The sequence below is a fragment of the Acinonyx jubatus genome, chromosome A1, assembly GCF_027475565.1.
Source record: "Acinonyx jubatus isolate Ajub_Pintada_27869175 chromosome A1, VMU_Ajub_asm_v1.0, whole genome shotgun sequence".
NCBI classification, from domain to species: domain Eukaryota; kingdom Metazoa; phylum Chordata; class Mammalia; order Carnivora; family Felidae; genus Acinonyx; species Acinonyx jubatus.
The window spans coordinates 89738293-89756518 of NC_069380.1; the positions used below are offsets into that span (position 1 = coordinate 89738293).

General features: G+C 46.6%; 2 protein-coding genes across 8 annotated transcripts in view; one reads left to right on the top strand and one right to left on the bottom strand.

Moving 5' to 3' along the window:
- The first annotated feature begins 1035 nt into the window (after positions 1 to 1035).
- HNRNPH1 (heterogeneous nuclear ribonucleoprotein H1) lies at positions 1036 to 10304 on the top strand. Of its 6 annotated transcripts, XM_015066343.3 has the most exons (14): positions 1036 to 1186; positions 1669 to 1797; positions 3139 to 3294; positions 3507 to 3650; positions 5147 to 5285; positions 6237 to 6415; positions 6497 to 6568; positions 6625 to 6758; positions 6902 to 7037; positions 7445 to 7504; positions 7597 to 7686; positions 8345 to 8437; positions 8904 to 8953; positions 9554 to 10304. In XM_015066343.3, exons 2-13 carry the CDS (start codon positions 1701 to 1703, stop codon positions 8951 to 8953), a joined length of 1350 nt encoding a protein of 449 aa, XP_014921829.1. In that variant the 5' UTR covers positions 1036 to 1186; positions 1669 to 1700; the 3' UTR covers positions 9554 to 10304. The 6 variants fall into 6 exon arrangements, with proteins under 6 accessions (XP_014921829.1, XP_026932734.1, XP_014921803.1 ...); XM_027076933.2 differs by lacking the exon at positions 7597 to 7686 and having other exon boundaries at positions 7445 to 7534; XM_015066317.3 differs by lacking the exon at positions 8904 to 8953.
- Positions 10305 to 12755: 2451 nt separating this feature from the next.
- The window catches only part of RUFY1 (RUN and FYVE domain containing 1), a 58190-nt gene continuing 52719 nt past the window's right edge, over positions 12756 to 18226 (bottom strand). For both annotated transcript variants that reach the window (XM_027076931.2, XM_027076930.2), the window contains 3 exons: positions 16037 to 16085; positions 14464 to 14541; positions 12756 to 13338 (listed from right to left, as the gene is read on the bottom strand). In XM_027076931.2, coding sequence (XP_026932732.1) covers positions 13192 to 13338; positions 14464 to 14541; positions 16037 to 16085 — 274 coding nt within the window. In that variant the 3' untranslated portion in view covers positions 12756 to 13191. The remainder of the gene's footprint in view (positions 13339 to 14463; positions 14542 to 16036; positions 16086 to 18226) is intronic.

Here is an 18226-nt window from a genome sequence, read left to right on the forward strand (position 1 = left end):
GTCAAAACTGGATGCGGCTTCCAGATTATTACACTTGGGCAGGAACAAACTTTCGCCCAAGGATTTCGCCCAAATCCTTTCATGGTGGCATTCAGAGAGGCCTTCACTAACTGTCCAACACTACCTCATTGCTAACTTGTTTATGGCCTGCGTCCGTAGGTCTGAGGTGGAGAGGACAGGCAGGTAAGTTCCCTGCAGTGCTGGTGGGGACCAGGAACACCACTCATCTTGTGCCATATGCTCACATGGGGTGACCCGGCGTCTCCACCGGGGAAAGGGACTTAATAGTACCCACTTATCCTTGGAAGAATTAAGCAGGAACCTGCTCAGGAGAGCCGAGTCCAGCGCTGATGAAGTGCAGTGGGACACGGCTTCCGGCCACCCTTTCTCGTGGCAGCGCCCGCGGCGTTCAGGGCCTGTCTACTGGGCGCCGCAGGGGGGGGGGGGGAAGGGGGGGAGGGTCGCGGGGGTGCGAGTTCGTTAGGGCAAAAGCCAGGTACGGGACTGAGGCACGCGCAGGAGACCCCGCGCGGGCCCGGGCCTCAGGCCCGACGGTGGCAGGTAAGGGGAGTGGAGGCACATAAGCCTTGGACATGCTTCCAGTGTCGCAGCCCCCAGGAGAGGCCCAGGTGGTCATAGGCTGGTTCTAGGGAGAAAACGGGTATAGGCGGCGCCAGGGCGGGGAGCGGCTGTCCCTTCAGGTCAGCCCGGAGCGCGGATAATAGGCTAGAGTAGGGGTAGGAACGTAGCCACCGCACCACACCCCAGATCTCGGGACGGCCTTTCATATGATTACTACAGGGAACGGATTGCCGCCATTCCCCTCCCCCACTCTGGCGGGTAAGGGGACAGAACTGTTTGAAGGAAGACGCATGCGCATGAAACTAAATCATAAACGGCAGAGGCTCGAAGTTCAATAACCGCTGAATGGCGCAGGCGCAAGAAAGCCCGGCGGGTTTATGGAGGTGGGAGGGGGAATGAGCCCAAAACGCGTGCGCACAATCATATGCTGCCTAGAGGGAGGCCGGTTCATGAAATTACGCATGCGTCTGAGCTCTGTGTGACGCAAGGGGGCGGTGCGGGCACCTAGCTGCGCGTGCGCAGAGCTTGTTCAAAGGGCCTTATTTAGGTTGCGCAGGCGCCCGCTGGCCATTTCTTCTCAGCCACGCCGAAGTCGTGTGTTCAGGTAGGTGAGTGTCGCTCTGTGTTTGCTACCCAGTGGCCCCCGAGGATGTCATTTTTTCGAGGACTGCTTATCCCTAGCCCTCGGTAGTGCCTGTGGGGCCCTGGCAAGGTGCGGGCTGCAACTAGAAGCCAGAAGTAATTCGCCGAGTAGCGGCGGGGCCGCCGAGGCCTGCAGGCCGCGTCGACTCTATTGTGTGAGATGTCGGAGGAGGCGGAGCGGAAGCGGCCGCCGCCATTTCCTTGCCTGCACGCTGGCGCTAGGCCAGGGCCCCCTCGGCTTGGGGCACCGGTACGTGGTGCCCACAGCGGCTTCGGGCTCCCGGCCGTTGGCCAAAGAGGTGTTGGTGTTGGAATTGCTGGGTTTCGGGCGTCTGCACGGGCTCGCCTCATACTCGGGCGCCGCGGACCGTCGGGCGCCTCGAGGGCGGAGGGCTGTTGAATTTTAACATTTCCCTGTTCTGACGTTCATCCCTCGCCTTGCAGTCTGTTTGGACGCCAGGACCCACTAAGAGACAATGATGTTGGGCACCGAAGGCGGAGAGGGATTCGTGGTGAAGGTCCGGGGCTTGCCTTGGTCTTGCTCAGCAGACGAAGTGCAGCGTTTTTTTTCTGGTGAGTTTGAAGCGGAGGCGGGAGTTCGGGGCCGGAGCCGGCGGACGGGCAGGCGGGCCGTGAGGCGGTCGGGCCAGGGCGGGGCGGGCCGGCCCTGGGGCGCCCCCTGGCGGGGCGCGGGCGGCAGCCGTTCCCTCTGGGCTGCTCGCGCCCCGCCGGCCGCTGTTACGCAATGGAAATTGCGAAAGCCCCGCCCGCCCTCCGAGTCCTCTTGGGGGGAGTGCGGCCTCTCTGGCTGATTTTTTTTTTTTTTTTTTTTGTTTGCTTCACCTACGTTTAAGCACTAGTCTTCTACGGCTATCTTTTCGAAAGGATAAATGGGATTTCTCTCTTCATCTTGAGAAAATTGCCCAGTTGCTGGGCAAACAGTACTAACATTTTGCAAAACCTTGAAGTGTAACAACTTACTCCCAATTTTGGTATGTTCTTGAAGCAGGGTATTTGACTTCAGAAAGTTAAAATGTCACTTGTTAATTTCAGACAATTTTCCAAATCAAGATTTGGTAATTGTGACGAGTTCTTGCTCATTGTAGTTCTTGATCTGGCTCACTTTACAGTTGAGGACACTGAAGCCCAGGGAAATTTACTTGTCTGTGTAGCTCTTTTCCAGTATGTAGGTTTTCTGAATAATTTCTACTAGAATGTCCTTGTTCTCATTGCTAGTGTGAGTTTAGGCTGATAAAGATATATTTGGAAGAAATTTACAGGTTTTGGAAGGACACTTGTAGTATTGACTTACTGTCTGAATTTAGCCTGGGTAACGGAAAACGACCTGTAAAACGAGAACCAAGTACACTGGAAGCCACCTTGCGGTGAGCAAGACTGAGTTTGGCTTCAGCTGTGCAACTTGGAGCATTTTAGCTTGCTAACATTGATCCCCACTTAGGTGAGTATTGGCCCTGCAAATTTGGATTCACAGGAGAAATTGTAATGTTGCTGCTAGTAAGGTAAAACCAAGTGCCCTGGACCAAAACTTGAAACAGTACCCAGAAAATGCCATAAAATCAAAGTCCAGACTTATTTTATGAGGGGTTTCAAAGGATGTTCAATGGAGAAGACTTGGAAATCAATTTTGTTAAACTGTTTGGATTTTGGGTTTTCTTGAGGTAATGTAATGTATAATCTAGGGAGTAAGGAAGTTTGGGAGAAGTTAACGGCTTAAGTTGTAGAAAGCGGCTCTGGGATTTGGTAATATTGCTCATTCTAGGCTTGTAAAAGCTCTGTTTGTAGCGGAGCATGAATAGGCGTTTCATCTGTATCACCCAGAGGTGGTTTTTTTTTTTTTGGTTTTTTTTTTGTTTTTAGTTTTAAATTCTGTATTAACGGTTGTTTTCTTTCCAGACTGCAAAATTCAAAATGGGGCTCAAGGTATTCGTTTCATCTACACCAGAGAAGGCAGACCGAGTGGCGAGGCTTTTGTTGAACTTGAATCAGAAGATGAAGTCAAATTGGCCCTGAAAAAAGACAGAGAAACTATGGGACACAGATATGTTGAAGGTTTGATTTATGTTGCCCTAGTAACAGTAAATAAAAACATTAAACACATAGAGCTCTATCTTACCCCTTCTGAATTTTAGGTATTTGACCGCATGGAAATGGTCATCTAAGGGAGTTTATGGCAGCTCTTCCTAGATTATCTAAAGACCCAGGAAGTCTGAACTTTGTTCTCTGACTTTCCAAAATTGACTAATTCTAAGCACCTCTTTCAGTATTCAAGTCAAACAACGTTGAAATGGATTGGGTGTTGAAGCATACTGGTCCAAATAGTCCTGACACGGCCAATGATGGCTTTGTACGGCTTAGAGGACTCCCCTTTGGATGTAGCAAGGAAGAAATTGTTCAGTTCTTCTCAGGTATGTAGTTGTGTTTGTTGCTGAGCAGTGAGTTCTGGCTAGCTTCTGGCAACATGTGATTTAATAGACCTTAAAGTTGAGTAGCTTAGATATTTAAACAGGTGTGAGTATATACAGGTGAATTAAATGTTTTCTTCTTCCTGGAGACCTTCAAATAATTTAAGCCCATCTTAAAGGTGGAAATTAAGTACTTTGAAAATGCTAACTTTGCCTATATTTAGTATTGTAGTTCAGAGTAGATCTTTGAGGATTGTCCTCAACAGCTTAACTACTTCCTCACAATGCTGTTCAGCAAAGTACTTCGAGTTAAAGGTAAGATCCCTTAACATTAGATTAGTTTGAGTTAGGTTGTTGTGATTTATGGCAAGTGCCTATGTTTTAAGACAAATTGGGTCATGGGCCCAGAAACGTCTCTAATGGCCTAACTCTTAGTGGGGAAAAAAAAATACGGAAGCAACTGGTTGTTGTAGCTAGGGAATTATGAACTTAATTAAAATCTAATGTAAGAGTAGTTTGAATGTAGTCTCATTGTCTGAAATACAGAAAGTATTTTGAAACTGTTCTGGGCCTAAAGTATTTGAATGTTTTTATGCTGAAGAGCTGGTAAAATTGCATGTGTAGAAGAATGTTAGATCATATATTTTAAGTACTATTTTAATACTCATGTGATAAGTGGAATTAAGAAATCCTTTCATGGTTCAGTATAGTATGTATGAAAATCTTGACTTAGATATGTATCAAGTCCTAATATTTTGCCAGAATTCTTGAAATCAAGTCTGCTTTGATTGTTTTTGTCTAAATTGGTGAGAATTGAATGCTATCTGTCAACGTTAAATATGAACATAATTTCATATCTTCTAGGAAAGTGCTTTAAGCCCTTTTTGTAAGCTTGGGAATGTATCCACGGAAAGGATTTTTCATAGACGGAATTTCCAGAAGTGAATCATACTACTGTTAGAGCATAAGAGTGCATGATTGTGCTGTGTAGATCAGTTGTTTGTTGAAAAGTTTAGATTGTATGTTTGTCAATTATATGACTTAAGCAATGTTTCAATTTGTATATGAAATGTTTTAAATGTGTAATTTTTTTTAAAAGTTGAAGTTCCACTAACTTAGAACATTGAAATATAAATTGAGGTAAAAGGTGTTTTAAGTATAGTAACTGTTGTATTTAATGCTTGAAACTTTATTAAATTCTTGTGTAATTCTCAACATTAATTTGCATAGATTAGAGTGTTAATTGTTGAATTCTTAATGCATCCTGTGTTCAAGTTTTTTTCTTACATACTGTGCCATGGGGTGTGTTAAGAATTGAGTTATACTTTGTAATAATGGAACTTCATATTACAATGCATATGTAAAAAAGTACTTGTTGAAAGAATACCGTTCACCTAAAGTTAAAATTCTGGTTTATTTAAAGCTATAAGAAGAATCATTTCTGGGCTTGTGATGTTAATATTGCCCCCCTACTGGGGTTATTTGTCCTTGGGTTGAAGGGTTGGAAATCGTGCCAAATGGGATAACATTGCCGGTGGACTTCCAGGGGAGGAGTACGGGGGAGGCCTTCGTGCAGTTTGCTTCACAGGAAATAGCTGAAAAGGCTCTAAAGAAACACAAGGAAAGAATAGGGCACAGGTGGGGATGGATGGTTGGTTGGATTTGTCACTTTTCTTATGGTAAACAATTAAATCCATATTCTCTCTGCTTAGAAGAAAGAAACCTATTTTCTAGTCCCAATTGATGTTTTGCCACAATTTTCAAATTCCCTATATTAAAGTCCCATAAAGCATTCAGATTAAAGTTTAGGTTTTAAAATTGTCCCCAGTTAATTTGGTCTCCCTTACGATACTGTAAGATTCCAAGATTCCTAATTCTAATAAATAGAGTTGAGAGACTATGGCTTTAAAAAATGTTAATGCAAACCTGGCTTTAGCTGTAATAACACCCACCTAGTAAATTAATATTACCATAAGAAAATGTGATACTTTCTGATCTTGTTTTTAAAGTTGAAATGCAACAAACTTTTTCTTGCTGTATAAATATTCTGCATATGTATTAATAAGCATAGCTTTCAAGAAATTGTCACAAAAGGTTTTATTCTCTTTGCTTGTGACTATTTTTCATTGAAGCATGCGCTTACCTATGCTGATTTCTACTAAAAGCATAGGCCTGGGGTATTATTGGCGAAAGAAAATGTGTAGTGTGGGCTAGACTGTTGGTGGAGGCTGGCTTTTTAGCCCACTTGCTATACATGATGCCAATGGATTTAAGACCTGAAATGTTGAAAGTTGAGTGGAATTCTTTCCCTCCTAAAACATTTATTTGTAGTACTCCTCTCTACCCCTAAGGTTGGGCTCTCTGCCTCAGAGGAGTGAGTTATAATCTATAAATACAATTTACATTAAATCTTACAATTGAGTGAATTTCTGGTCATTGCCTATGCAAATATAAGAAATCTGGCTTTAAATATTAGTCAGTTTCATGGCTATGACTACATTGTTTTCTTGTGTAACTAAATACCTGTATGAAATGAACTAATGTTTTTTCTCCCTTCCCCATCCCTTTCCTTCGTGAACAATGCTTTAGGTATATCGAAATCTTTAAGAGCAGTCGAGCTGAAGTTAGAACTCACTATGATCCACCACGAAAGCTTATGGCCATGCAGCGGCCAGGTCCCTATGACAGACCTGGAGCTGGCAGAGGGTATAACAGCATTGGCAGGGGAGCTGGCTTTGAACGGATGAGACGTGGTGCTTATGGAGGAGGTACGTCAATATGCAGATATCACAAGGTCTGTTGTTTGTGTAACTGTTTTCATTTGATTGATTGTACTTCTTGTCTTCCAGGTTATGGAGGCTATGATGATTATAATGGATATAATGATGGCTATGGATTTGGGTCAGATAGATTTGGAAGAGGTAAGGTAAGAATTGAATTTCTCAACTAAAGGATACTTACACTCTTGTCCATCTAGACCTCAATTATTGTTTTTCAGGAATGTCTGATCACAGATATGGGGATGGTGGCTCTACTTTCCAGAGCACAACAGGACATTGTGTACACATGCGGGGATTACCTTACAGAGCTACTGAGAACGACATTTATAATGTAAGTGTAAGATAAATTTACAGGTTGTCTATTTCAGGAGAGCATTAAAAACTTGGTTCTTAGTCTAAGTGAAACAGTACGCTATAAATTTGTGTTTTCTAACAATAGAGATTTGACTTATTCTCTGAAATACTTATATTTAGTTTTTTTCACCGCTGAACCCTGTGAGAGTACACATTGAAATTGGTCCTGATGGCAGAGTAACCGGTGAAGCAGATGTCGAGTTTGCAACTCACGAAGATGCTGTGGCAGCTATGTCAAAAGACAAAGCAAATATGCGTAAGTGAGATTTAAGTGTCTTGGCCGGGGGTCTCTACAGATGGTTGAGTGACCAGTGTTTGTGATAGAGAAATAGTAGGGATGTATGAGAAATTCGGTCTGATAATGAGTTAGTTCTTTGGTTTGTGTTTAAAATATGTGGGTTTAGTGGGATTGGAAGGGGTTTGTGATGAGAACATGGACTTGAATTGAATTATAGCCTTAATTGACTTAATTTAGATGAATGTTTAAATCAAAACTGGTTTTTGAAATGTGCATAGTCCAATTGCCTGAGAAGCAGCTAGACTTTTTTTTTTTTACCAAAAGTATTTGAAGTTCACAGATCTATTTGTTTAAGAACTTAAAAGTGCTTCTCTCTCTTTCTTTCACCAACAAACACTTTCAAACTTTTTTTTTTCTCATTTCAGAACACAGATATGTAGAACTCTTCTTGAATTCTACAGCAGGAGCAAGCGGTGGTGCTTACGGTAGCCAAATGCTAGGAGGCATGGGTTTGTGTAAATATCACTTTAGTGTCTTTTTTTTAAGCTAACCTTGTATGCCTTTTCTCTCATTTCAGAACACAGATATGTAGAACTCTTCTTGAATTCTACAGCAGGAGCAAGCGGTGGTGCTTATGGTAGCCAAATGATGGGAGGCATGGGCTTGTGTAAATATCGTTAGTTTTTTTAAAAACCAAAACATATCTATATAAGTCGATTATATAAGTTAAGTTAATTTATATTTTAATGAGTTTAGCATAATTAAGTTAGGCAAAGAGTTTTCAATTTGAATTTTGTCTGGCTTATTTAAATCCTTGTGAGTTAATGTAAAAACTGTTTAGATGACTAGTTTTAAGTACTTTTGGGGGAGGGGATGGCAGAAACTAGCTCGGTTGTCTTTATGAAGTATAAGTCTAAAATTAAAAAGCACAGGATCAATAAATTCTTGGGCATAGTTGGGCATAATTAGGTGTTCAGTTATACCTGTGTATTCATATAACCTTACTGTATAAATTATGGGGTAAAACCCCACTAAATCCAGTTAAGCAGTATCTTAAGGTCTTCTCAAAATGCCTCTACTTTATGGAATCATGTGCATTTAGTCCTGCTGATGTGCATACTGTTGGCCTTTTGGTTTATAAATGTTTGACTAGTTCATACGATGGATAGGTAGTTTTGGTCATAGGCAATAGGCAGAAGGAGACAGAGGATTATAGTAATATAAAATCAAAACTGGAAAATCATAGATTTAGAATTACAAGCTCGGTACCACCAGGTACCACATTACATATGGCACAAGGTTCTAATGTTCTCTTAACTTAACAGCAAACCAGTCCAGTTATGGTGGCCCAGCCAGTCAGCAGCTGAGTGGTGGTTATGGAGGCGGCTATGGCGGCCAGAGCAGCATGAGTGGATATGGTAAGTGTGTTTTTCTGTATACTTGAGATAAGTTTTAGGCAGGTTTCTTTAGTTGGGGGAATATGCAGGCTTCTTTTTGGTGAAATTGGGGTTAATAAATAATATGCTTTTGATCCAAATGTAACTTGTTCTTTTAATAGCTTAATTTTCAGAACCAATCTTTGGGAGGGGGAAGTGTTGTATAAATTTAGTCATTGCAACTTGGAATAATGTCGAGCCAGAAAACATCTGCCTCCATTTATTAAAAAAATTGTTCATCTTTTTTTTTTTTTTCTGTCTTTTCGTTAGCATTAAATCCATTTTAGATGGAGGGAGAATTTTATAAAGTAGAATGGTGGTTGGGTTCAGGACCGTATTTACTAGTCAGTTTTATCCTAGGATTGCTTTTATTTGATTTTTTTTTTCAATTGGTCTAAAGAATGGTGATTTTGGTATTATAGTCTTACCCTACAAAATCCTTTTGCAGACCAAGTTTTACAGGAAAACTCCAGTGATTTTCAATCAAACATTGCATAGGTAAATATTTTCTCAAAAAATATAATTTAAATTCCCAATAGCAAATACTGATATGTTGTAATAACACTATTTCTATAGCAGTCAATGGCTCTGACTTAACTCCATGGAGGCTGCCATTTTGGGCACAGTGAGTTGCCTTTAGTCCAACTTTTGTTGTCTCACTTCCTGCCCACCATGAATAGGAAAAGCAAGAGACTGCCCCTGTCCTCCCTATTCATATATGCCATTCGATGGACACATTGTGAATGTTTATGGTAAAATTTTTTTTTTAAAATGCCTTGTTTAGCTTTAAAAACAACATGAAGTAATTTTGCAATTTTTGAAAAACACTAGTTTTCCTTTAAACTTAATTTTCTATGTTGATCCTGAAGCATCCAATTAAATGGTAGCACGAGAGTCTGGCAAGTTGGTACTGCAGAGAAAAGGGGTTAATTGAGACTTGTTTGGAGTCGGGAGTCCCCTTTCCCAAACATGCTTCTCGCCACTTGGACAGCAGCCATTTGTACTCGTATACTTTTTAAACTTTTTCTTGGAATGCTATATTTTATTTGACTGATAATCTGATAATTCTCCTGACTTGTAATATTGATCTCTTTGCAGGCAGCCAAGGAGCAGTGAACAGCAGCTACTACAGTAGTGGAAGCCGTGCATCTATGGGAGTGAACGGAATGGGAGGGATGTCTAGCATGTCCAGTATGAGTGGTGGATGGGGAATGTAATTGATCCTGATCACAGACTCTTGGTCAACATTTTTTAAAGAAAAAAGTTTAACAGTTTTGCAATACAAGCTTGTGATTTATGCTTACTCTAAGTGGAAATCAGGATTGTTTTAAAGACTTAAGGTTCAGTATTTTTGAACACAGACTTTCATCTAGGATGTAACAACCGAGTAAACTATAACTGTTAAACAATTTTCAGCTTTTCTCTAGTTATATAGTAGGATGTACTTAAGCAGTAAGTGTATTTAGGTTAAAGCAGTTGAATTATGTTAAATGTTGCTCTTATACCACATTACATTGAACACTGTTTGGATGCATGTTGAAAGACATGCCTTTTTTTTGTAAAACTCAATATAGGAGCTGTGTCTACAATTAAAAGTGAAAACATTTGGCATGTTTGTTAATTCTAGTTTCATTTAATAACCTCTAAGGCACGTAAGTTTTTTTTTTTTTTTTTTTTTAAGTTAATGGGGGAAATTTGAGACGCAATACCAATACTTTAGGATTTTGGTCTTGGTGTTTGTATGAAATTCTGAGGCCTTGATTTAAATCTTTCATTGTATTGTGATTTCCTTTTAGGTGTATTGCGCTAAGTGAAACTTGTCAAATAAATCTTCCTTTTAAAAACTGCACTTTGTCTTGTCTATACTTCAGTGTCATGTGGACTGTTTCTTGGTGCTCTATTCCTGCCCGGGGCGTAGGTGAGAGTGGCTCACATCTTTGGCTGTGGCAGAGAGGCTCGGCAGTTGAGGCTGTTGTGTAGATGTCATCAGACTTCCCTCCAGTGCAACTGAAGGTAAATCTAGCTTGTGGGGCCCTTGTGGAAGGGCTGTGTGTTTGGCCTGGCTGCGTAGGACCTAACCTGAGCTGCCTCTGACTCGCTAAGCGCTTGCGTAAAACATGGAGAGGCAGAAGTGCTCACTGCATGTTCTGCATGTTCGCGGAGGCCTGCAGCAGGCATGGCTAAGAAGGAAGTGCCAGGGGTGGCGGGTGGCTGACCAGCAGCCACCCATCCCACTCTGATGGCATCTCTTGAGTTTTTGCTTACGTGGGGTACGGGAAGTCTTCTAGAAGGAGCTAGCTCTCTTAAAGGTGTGATTGTCTCAAAATTCCTTTAGTACATGCTTAACACTGCAGACTCCGCTTAAGCCAAATTGAGGGTTTGAAGCCACTTGTGTCAGTGCTGAAAATCTCTTTTCATCTTGGGTGAGGTTTGGTTACAATCCTAGGTGTTTCTAAGCATCTGTAGATGGCAGCATTGTACAAACGTGTGCAAAAGGCCCGGCAGATGTATTGTGCTGCATCCCCTCTGTGGAGGATGGTGCTATCCCACATGGTGGAGGGGAACAACTTGCCATCAGCCTGGGACACACAAGTGTTCTTGGAATCCTTAGCCTGTCTTCAGGTTTAGAGAAATAATTTGCAGGGGAGGCAGCCTTGAGCTTCTGCTGTGTTCTGGACTTCACACTGCCCCTAGCATCTTGGCTGAGTTATTCAGTGTCTGTGGAACTGACCCGTTAATGAGAAGGCTCAAGGAAGGTTGCTTGTCTGGCTCTTTAAGTTGTTTTACGCAAGGAATGTCTTTGTTGAGTAAAGGCTCTTTGGAGGTAAAGGGGACGGCGGGAGTAAGGCTAAGCTAATCCAGAACCATTTGGCTTTTGAAAAGGGAGTATTTAACCCGCCATCCTGGGTCTTTGGAACCTTGTGTTCCATGGACTTGAACCAAAACCACCTGGGTGCTTGTTAGACCAGAACCTCCAGGTGCTGTTGGGAGGTGGCATTCTAACAGGACACCCTTCTCCCTGGCTAATTAACCTGTGCATTTAAGCTTGAGAAGCATTGCCTTAGACCACTGTCCCTCATTGCCCGGGTTAGGAAGGTCACCCCACCACAGCCTGAGGATTTCAAAGTTCAGGTGCATATTTAATGTGGCGTGGATAGAAAAGTTATCTCACTGCAACTAAATATTTGGTAACTGGCAAAAGGGTCCTTTGAATAATGCCTCAGTATCTTGCTTGTTGGGTGGAGAGGGGGAACGTTCTACTTAGTGGTCAAAACAGGAGTCCGGTATTTTCTGTGTGGGCAGATGAGAGCCCATAAGTGAGGTGATGATGAGCCCAAGGCTCCCCAGTGAGCTGGAATCCAAATTGGGTGCACTGAATACTGGGTACCGCTCTGATGCCAGGCCAGTGTGGAGTATAGTTCAGGATGTAAGCATTACGGGAACAGCTGAGTGCTGGAGATTTTACTAAAAAGCTGCTCAGATGAAGCGTCCCTCTTGGCAGCTGCTTTCGCTGCCATCGTACTTCCTGATAGGATGTGAGAACCTGCAGCTCCGAAGGAATGTTGCTCTGGAGCTGGGTGTGTGTATCGACCCAATCTTGCAGAGCTGCCCAGATCTCTTCACCCCCGCCCCCCCCCCCCAACTTCCCAACCCCACAGATGTGTTTGAGGGAGCAGAGCAGCACATACGGAATCTGAGCCAGCCTGTGGGGAACTTTCTGCAGGGTAAGAGCCCAGGAAGAAGAGGGAGAGCCAGGGCCTCGAGCAGGGGCTGGACAGCTAAGCAGGCCAGGGGACTTATGGGGAAAGTCCACTGAGGGCTGGAGAAGGCAGAGGCTCTGCAGATGGATGGATGGACAGGTCTGGACAGCATTACAGCACTTGTTTCATTTCAGACCCCTGGCTGGGGGCAGGGGGTGGGGTGAGCATGTGCTGAGCCCAATTTCACAGCTGACTGCACCTGTCCTAGCCCTACTTTTGAAGTTCGTGAATGACTATCTGGTAGGTGCCTCCCACAGGTATCTCCTGCAATCCACTTGCATAAAGGAACAACTTCTGAGTTTTGGTGATGGGCGTGAGGTCACTTCCTCTGTGCCTGTTGGTGGACTTAATGGCCTATGTCGTCCTCAGCTCACTGGACAGGGCACAGCCTGTACCAGAACCCAGCAGGCTCACCTCAAAGGCAGCTGCCCTCCTTGAGGGCCTTTAGTCCTGACATGGGGGCTGCCCTGAGGCCTCTCCAGAGGCTGACCCTGACCTCTGTGACACGGACACGAGTGCCTATGCTTTCTGCACCGGAGTGAAAAATAAATGATTTTATTGCAGGTCCAAAGACACATATTAACAAGGGTGTGATGTGGCAAATCTCTGGCTTCTGAAGCAGGGAAGGCACGGTGCGGGGGGGGGCGGAACTGGTTGCTCATTATACTAGTAAGACTGCCATAAAACCGGACAATTTTTTTGAAAAGTGAAAAATGACAGTAGCAAAATCATGAAGTTACACTGGAGCCAAAGCCAGTGATGTAGCCAAGTGAGAAGGAAGCATCCAGACAGGTTAGCAGATAGGTTAATTCCATACAGTCCGGAAAGGAGAGGCGTGTACCTTCCATTCCGCCATGCTGTGTGCACAGCCGGCCAGGATCGCCTTCCTTCCTGCTTCCCCAAGCCCCTGGGCATCCCCCAAGACCCACAGAGTTTGGCACTGTTCTGAGGCTGCCTCGCCGACGCCCTGTGTGCTTAGGAGCCAGTGGACGAGGAGCAGCGCTGCAGGAGCAGCGTGTGGCAGCTGTCGCACACACGCACGGGCTTGGGGTAGGAGGGCAGTGCTAGCTCGTTGCTGGAACACGTGTTGCAGAAGATGTGGCCACAGTTACGGCAGTGGTGCTGCAGGACAGAGAGACCATCTTGGTGTGCTGTGCTCCCCCATCCGTACACCCACTTTGTTCTTACAGCCTTTGGGGGAGGGATCTTAAAACCTAAGGCAGACTTGCAGATGTGTCAGTTTGGAAGGGGTCCTTGCAGACCTTTGTTTCTACAGTCCTGTGCCTCTGTGCCTCTAAGGTCTGCAGAGTGGTGGTGGAGGGGCATGCGCTTGTATGAATCAGGCTCTTTTCCTTCAGAATGTGTTTACTGGAGTTGGGGGCCCTGGTTCAGTCCCTGCAATCCCTGCACCCTGTGGTGGGACCCCAGGTTTCTTTAGCCAGCCAGCCCCTCCTGATGGGTGTCTTACTTTGTGAAGAACTGCCTAAGCCTTGGGCAGAACGCCAAGACCAGGATCCATGTAGAAATCTGTCATTTCTGCCAACAGCCCAACCCCATCAGGCTAGACAATGAACCTCTGCCAGGCCGTTCACAGGTGGGGATGGAGAGGCCCTAGTGTCCAGCAGGCCTTGTGGAAAAGCAGGATTTCAACGGTAGCCTCGGGAGGGCTGTTTCTACCTCTGGACCTACTGCAAGGCACTAAGGTTTGGGAGTTGTACTTTTCCACAGAGAGGCCATTAGCCGGGACCGGTGAGCGTGTGCACCTGTGTAGTAGTGGATGGGGTACTGTGGGCTGTAGAGGTTTCCAGTTTTGCTCGGCATCTATATCCTGCCCCTGTCGTGCCCAACTGGCCACTCAAAGCCCTGTCAACCCTGGACCAAAGGTATAGGACCACCTGTTTCTGGAGCCTGAGGGCAGACTGTACACTGGCAGAGGCAGACTTACCAGGGCACTGGCCCTGCCCAGATGCCAGTGAGCTTTTGGTGCCACTTGGGGGCCTGTCCGGAGACTCGCTGCTCACCGGTTCTCTAGATTGTTTTTGCCTCACTTTGCCAGATGTTGGTCCTGTTGCTTAAAATGAATTTTCAATGATCTGCTCACCTAGACTAGCTCTGGGCATGAGCTGGGAAACCATCTCCGTGGGCCAGCAGACCAGCAAGTGTGATCACAGTGCGGTGGCCCCTGTGGGACTGGGGGTGGGAGGGGAGCCCCACCTGTGTGAGCCAATGGAGGGCCACCCCACGTACCTTTCTTCGGGAAATGGAGAACTCCTTTTCACACTGCTTACAGTGCGTTGCTTCATCGTCTTTCAGCCAGGTATGGCCCTGGGGGAGGAAAGACCACCACAGAATCCCAGTTTACAGCCTGGCTCCTGATGGACCTTTGCCCAATGTCAGTGGCCTACCACTTCTCTAATAGCACCTTTTGAGGGACAGCCACTTTACGCTAGATAGGGCCTCCTAGGGCCTCCCTGCCCTGACCACAGCTCACGTGCTGCAGACCGTCTGCCCTCTGGCCCTGGCTTCCCGGCCTGCAGCCAGATCCCCCAGCTTCCCGGGAACCTGAGCCTTCCCCACCCCCTTTCAATAAATGCCCTTCGGCTGAGGTAACAAGAGTCAGGATCTGATGCCTGCAACCGGATCCTGGCTGAGACATTCTCCAGTGTCCCCCTGCTGAACTGGCAGGAGGGAGAGGGGCCAGACTGGTCAGCCAGACCAGGTCTGTGATGGCAGTCCCTGCTGAGACAGAAGGCAACGTGACATGGGATGGGAGGCCCTTCTCCACATGCTGAGCCCCCGACCCTCAGAGCGAGGCGGGGAGGCAGGAGTCTCCATTCTACAGAGGCAGCCGCCACTCTGAAAGCTCTTTCTAAAGGACAACCAGGAGGTATGATTTGTTCAGCTGCAGGGACTGAGCTTTCAAGGGGCCAAAGACCTGAGAAACTTTTCTGGCTCCTTAGCCTCTGGTGGATGTCACTTTCTTGGTGACAGAGTGACCCTAAGAGCTGTAGCATGACCACGCCCAACAGCTCCTTCCTCGAGTGCTGCTGTCACTGTTGGACATTCCAGCAGTTTTTCAGGGACAGAAAAGCAGCTCACAGCGATCTCCCCTAAGGCGCTGCCCACCTGCAAGGGCGGGGAAGGTGCATGATGTTAAGTCAGGGCTGCCGTAAGCTGCCGTGACAGTTTGCCTCTGCCCTGTGTGCACTAGGGTCTCCATCCAGCAGAGGCCGCAAACTCCTGTCCCAGGTGGGCGGTCCCTTCTCTGAACTGTCCCTGTCCCGACCCTAGTGGGCCAGCCTGGTGCCCGTACCTAGTCACCTGGTCCCCACGTGCCAGCTCTCCGTAGGTGGGTGCATCATCCTGCCCTCCCCAAGGTGGTCCAAAAACACGGCCCAGCTCAGGGCTTAAATGGTCCCCAGAAATAGCAGGGTGGCCTCCGGCCCCTCACTTGCAGGGAGAGGTCTCACGCTCCCTATTCAACAATCCCTGGATCTCTCTGCCACTTTGTGCTTCCTCCATTTGGGCACCTGTGTGGCAGGCCTGGGGTGGAACTACGGCTGACAGCTGAGGAGCCCGGATCCAGACCAGGGTTCTGGGCTGGGCCCGTCGCTCAGCAGCACCACCTCTCACCAGGTCACCTGGCTCTGAGCGGCATTTTCTGCTCTGTGAACAAGTGCTAACCGCCACTGAAGCCTCAGCCGCACACGCTCACCTGACTTGTGGCAAAACCCAAGAGCACATGGGGCGTTCGCACTAGCTGACCAACAGCTGCTCTTGGGCAGAGATTCTTATGCTAATAACATCAACAATCCAGTACCTTCAGTGCCTTATTTACTTCTTTGATGTCTTCCATCTTCAGCTTTGACCTTGAAGAAAAAAAAAGGCAAAAATCATTTAGAAGCAGTGAGAGGCTCTCAACAGCGACTGTCTGGCTTCGGGAGGGAGGCAGAGCTTATTGAGAGAGCTGTCCCATAACGTGAGTCATTCTGGAACACTCTTTCTACCTTTTCATCATCCCAGAGCCACCTCTTGAGGTTGGCTCACGTCTGCCATACTCCGAGGTTGAGCCTGTGGACTGAACGTGGCCCAAGAACAGACTTGATCCTGTAAGCTTTCAGAAGACTTGGAAATAGTTGCAGCCATTTAAAGATTGAGGATACGGGTGCCTGGGGGGCTCAGTTAAGCGTCCGACTCTTGGTTTTGGCTTGGGTCACCATCTCACAGCTTTGTGAGTTCGTGCCCCGCATCGGGCTCTGCGCTGCAGTGCAGACTCTCTCTCTCTGTCTGCCCCTCCCCCACTTGGGGTGTCTCTTTCTCTCTCAAAATAAATAAACTTAAAAAATAAAAAGATAATGTCCTAGAAGTCCAGTTTCCTGGCTTCTCTGGGCAACCATTCCTGCATACGGCATGTGCTGGAGTGGGGCTGTGTGTGCTCCCCTCAGGAACCAGAATCTGCAGGGCTCTCTGGGCCCTTTTCCTGCTGCCTGCTCCTTTTAGAACAGTCCTGCTCAGAGGACATGGTCATTTGTCCTTGCTCCATTCTTGTTAGGGTAAGGATAATTCCTTAGTTGTCCACATAAACGACCGACTGAACATGGTCTAAACTGGCAGGATTAAACCAGATAAAATGAAACTGTAAGAAGTTGTAATTGTGGGCGGGTGGGGCAGGGGGGATGGTCTGAGCCCTTGAAAGCTGAGATTAGCCTAAACTGTCATTGGATTAACCTAATCCAAGTGTCAAAGTGGCCGGGCTCTGAGACCCGAGCTAGTCTTCTGGGGGAGGATTAGGAAACTGAGCATCAGGTCCCTTAGAAAAAGACGTTCCCTCCTGCCCTGACCAGCTTAGGAACAGGCCTGCAGACTGACAGCACCAGCAGCTGCCTGGGTGGAGAGACCTGGGGACACCAGGTGGAGAGGGCAGCCTGACCGTGCAAGCACTTCCCTGGGAAATAAGCTTGGGAAGGACCCAGACTTTGGTGACAAAGAAACCAGGCAGCTGTGTCTGGCTGGTGGAGGGATCTGAAGGGAGTCTTCTCTGGTGTCACCTGGTGACATGAAGAAGGAGGGAGGGAAGGAGGGAAGAAGCACAAAGGTTCCCTGGGGAACCCCTGCCTGTGTCATGTGTCCTGACACAGCAACCCCCACGCAGCCCAACTGAGGGACGTCCTGTTCGGTGTGCATACTACTTCAGTGTTTCTAGTTTCTTCTCCTGGTCACCCTCCTCTCTGGATCTTTTCTGGTCAGGGTTTTATTCAGCATGGAGCCTGAGCCCAGGCTGTGCTGGCCATGACAGCCCTTCTCTCTGGTCACCATGCTTATGGCAGGCACCAGAACAGGACTCTGGTGGGGGTGGCAAATCAACCTGGAGTCCCTGTGGGAGCCATTCTGCCCTGATGTGGGCCAGAGCCCCTCGTGGTGGAAGCAACAGACAGGATGGCAGAGGTAGGAAGGAGAGACAGTTCTGATGGCTTTTTCTGCTTCAGACAGTTTGAGTTGGATTTCTGTCCCTCTGAAACCAAGAGTCCTGACTCAGAAGGAGAAAAAGCTCCCCCATGGCTTTGAAAATTCAGTAATAGGGGCACCTGGGTGGCTCAGTCAGTTAAGTGTCCGACTTTGGCTCAGGTCTCACGGTTTGTGGGTTGGAGCCTGGAGCCTGCTTCGAATTCTGTCTCTCTCTCTGCCCCTCCCCTGCTCATGCCCTATCTCTTTCAAGAAATATTAAAAACAACAACAACAATAATTGCACAGGTGGACATATTCTAGTATCGGCTGTGACCTATCAGACTGTCCAGAGCAACCTGGCAGGACTGGGACATCGGGAAGGAGAGCTGTCCAGTTACAGGACAGACAGAAGCACCAACATCGGCACTCCTGCAGCAGCAGGCAGCAGAGCAGACAGAAAGACTGGTGGGTGCGAGTATCCAGAAAGGCTGGAGGTGACCGCACTTTGGCTAGGGCAGGCTGGAACCCTCAAACCACAGTATCCACTCTGGTCTGACTGCAGGCC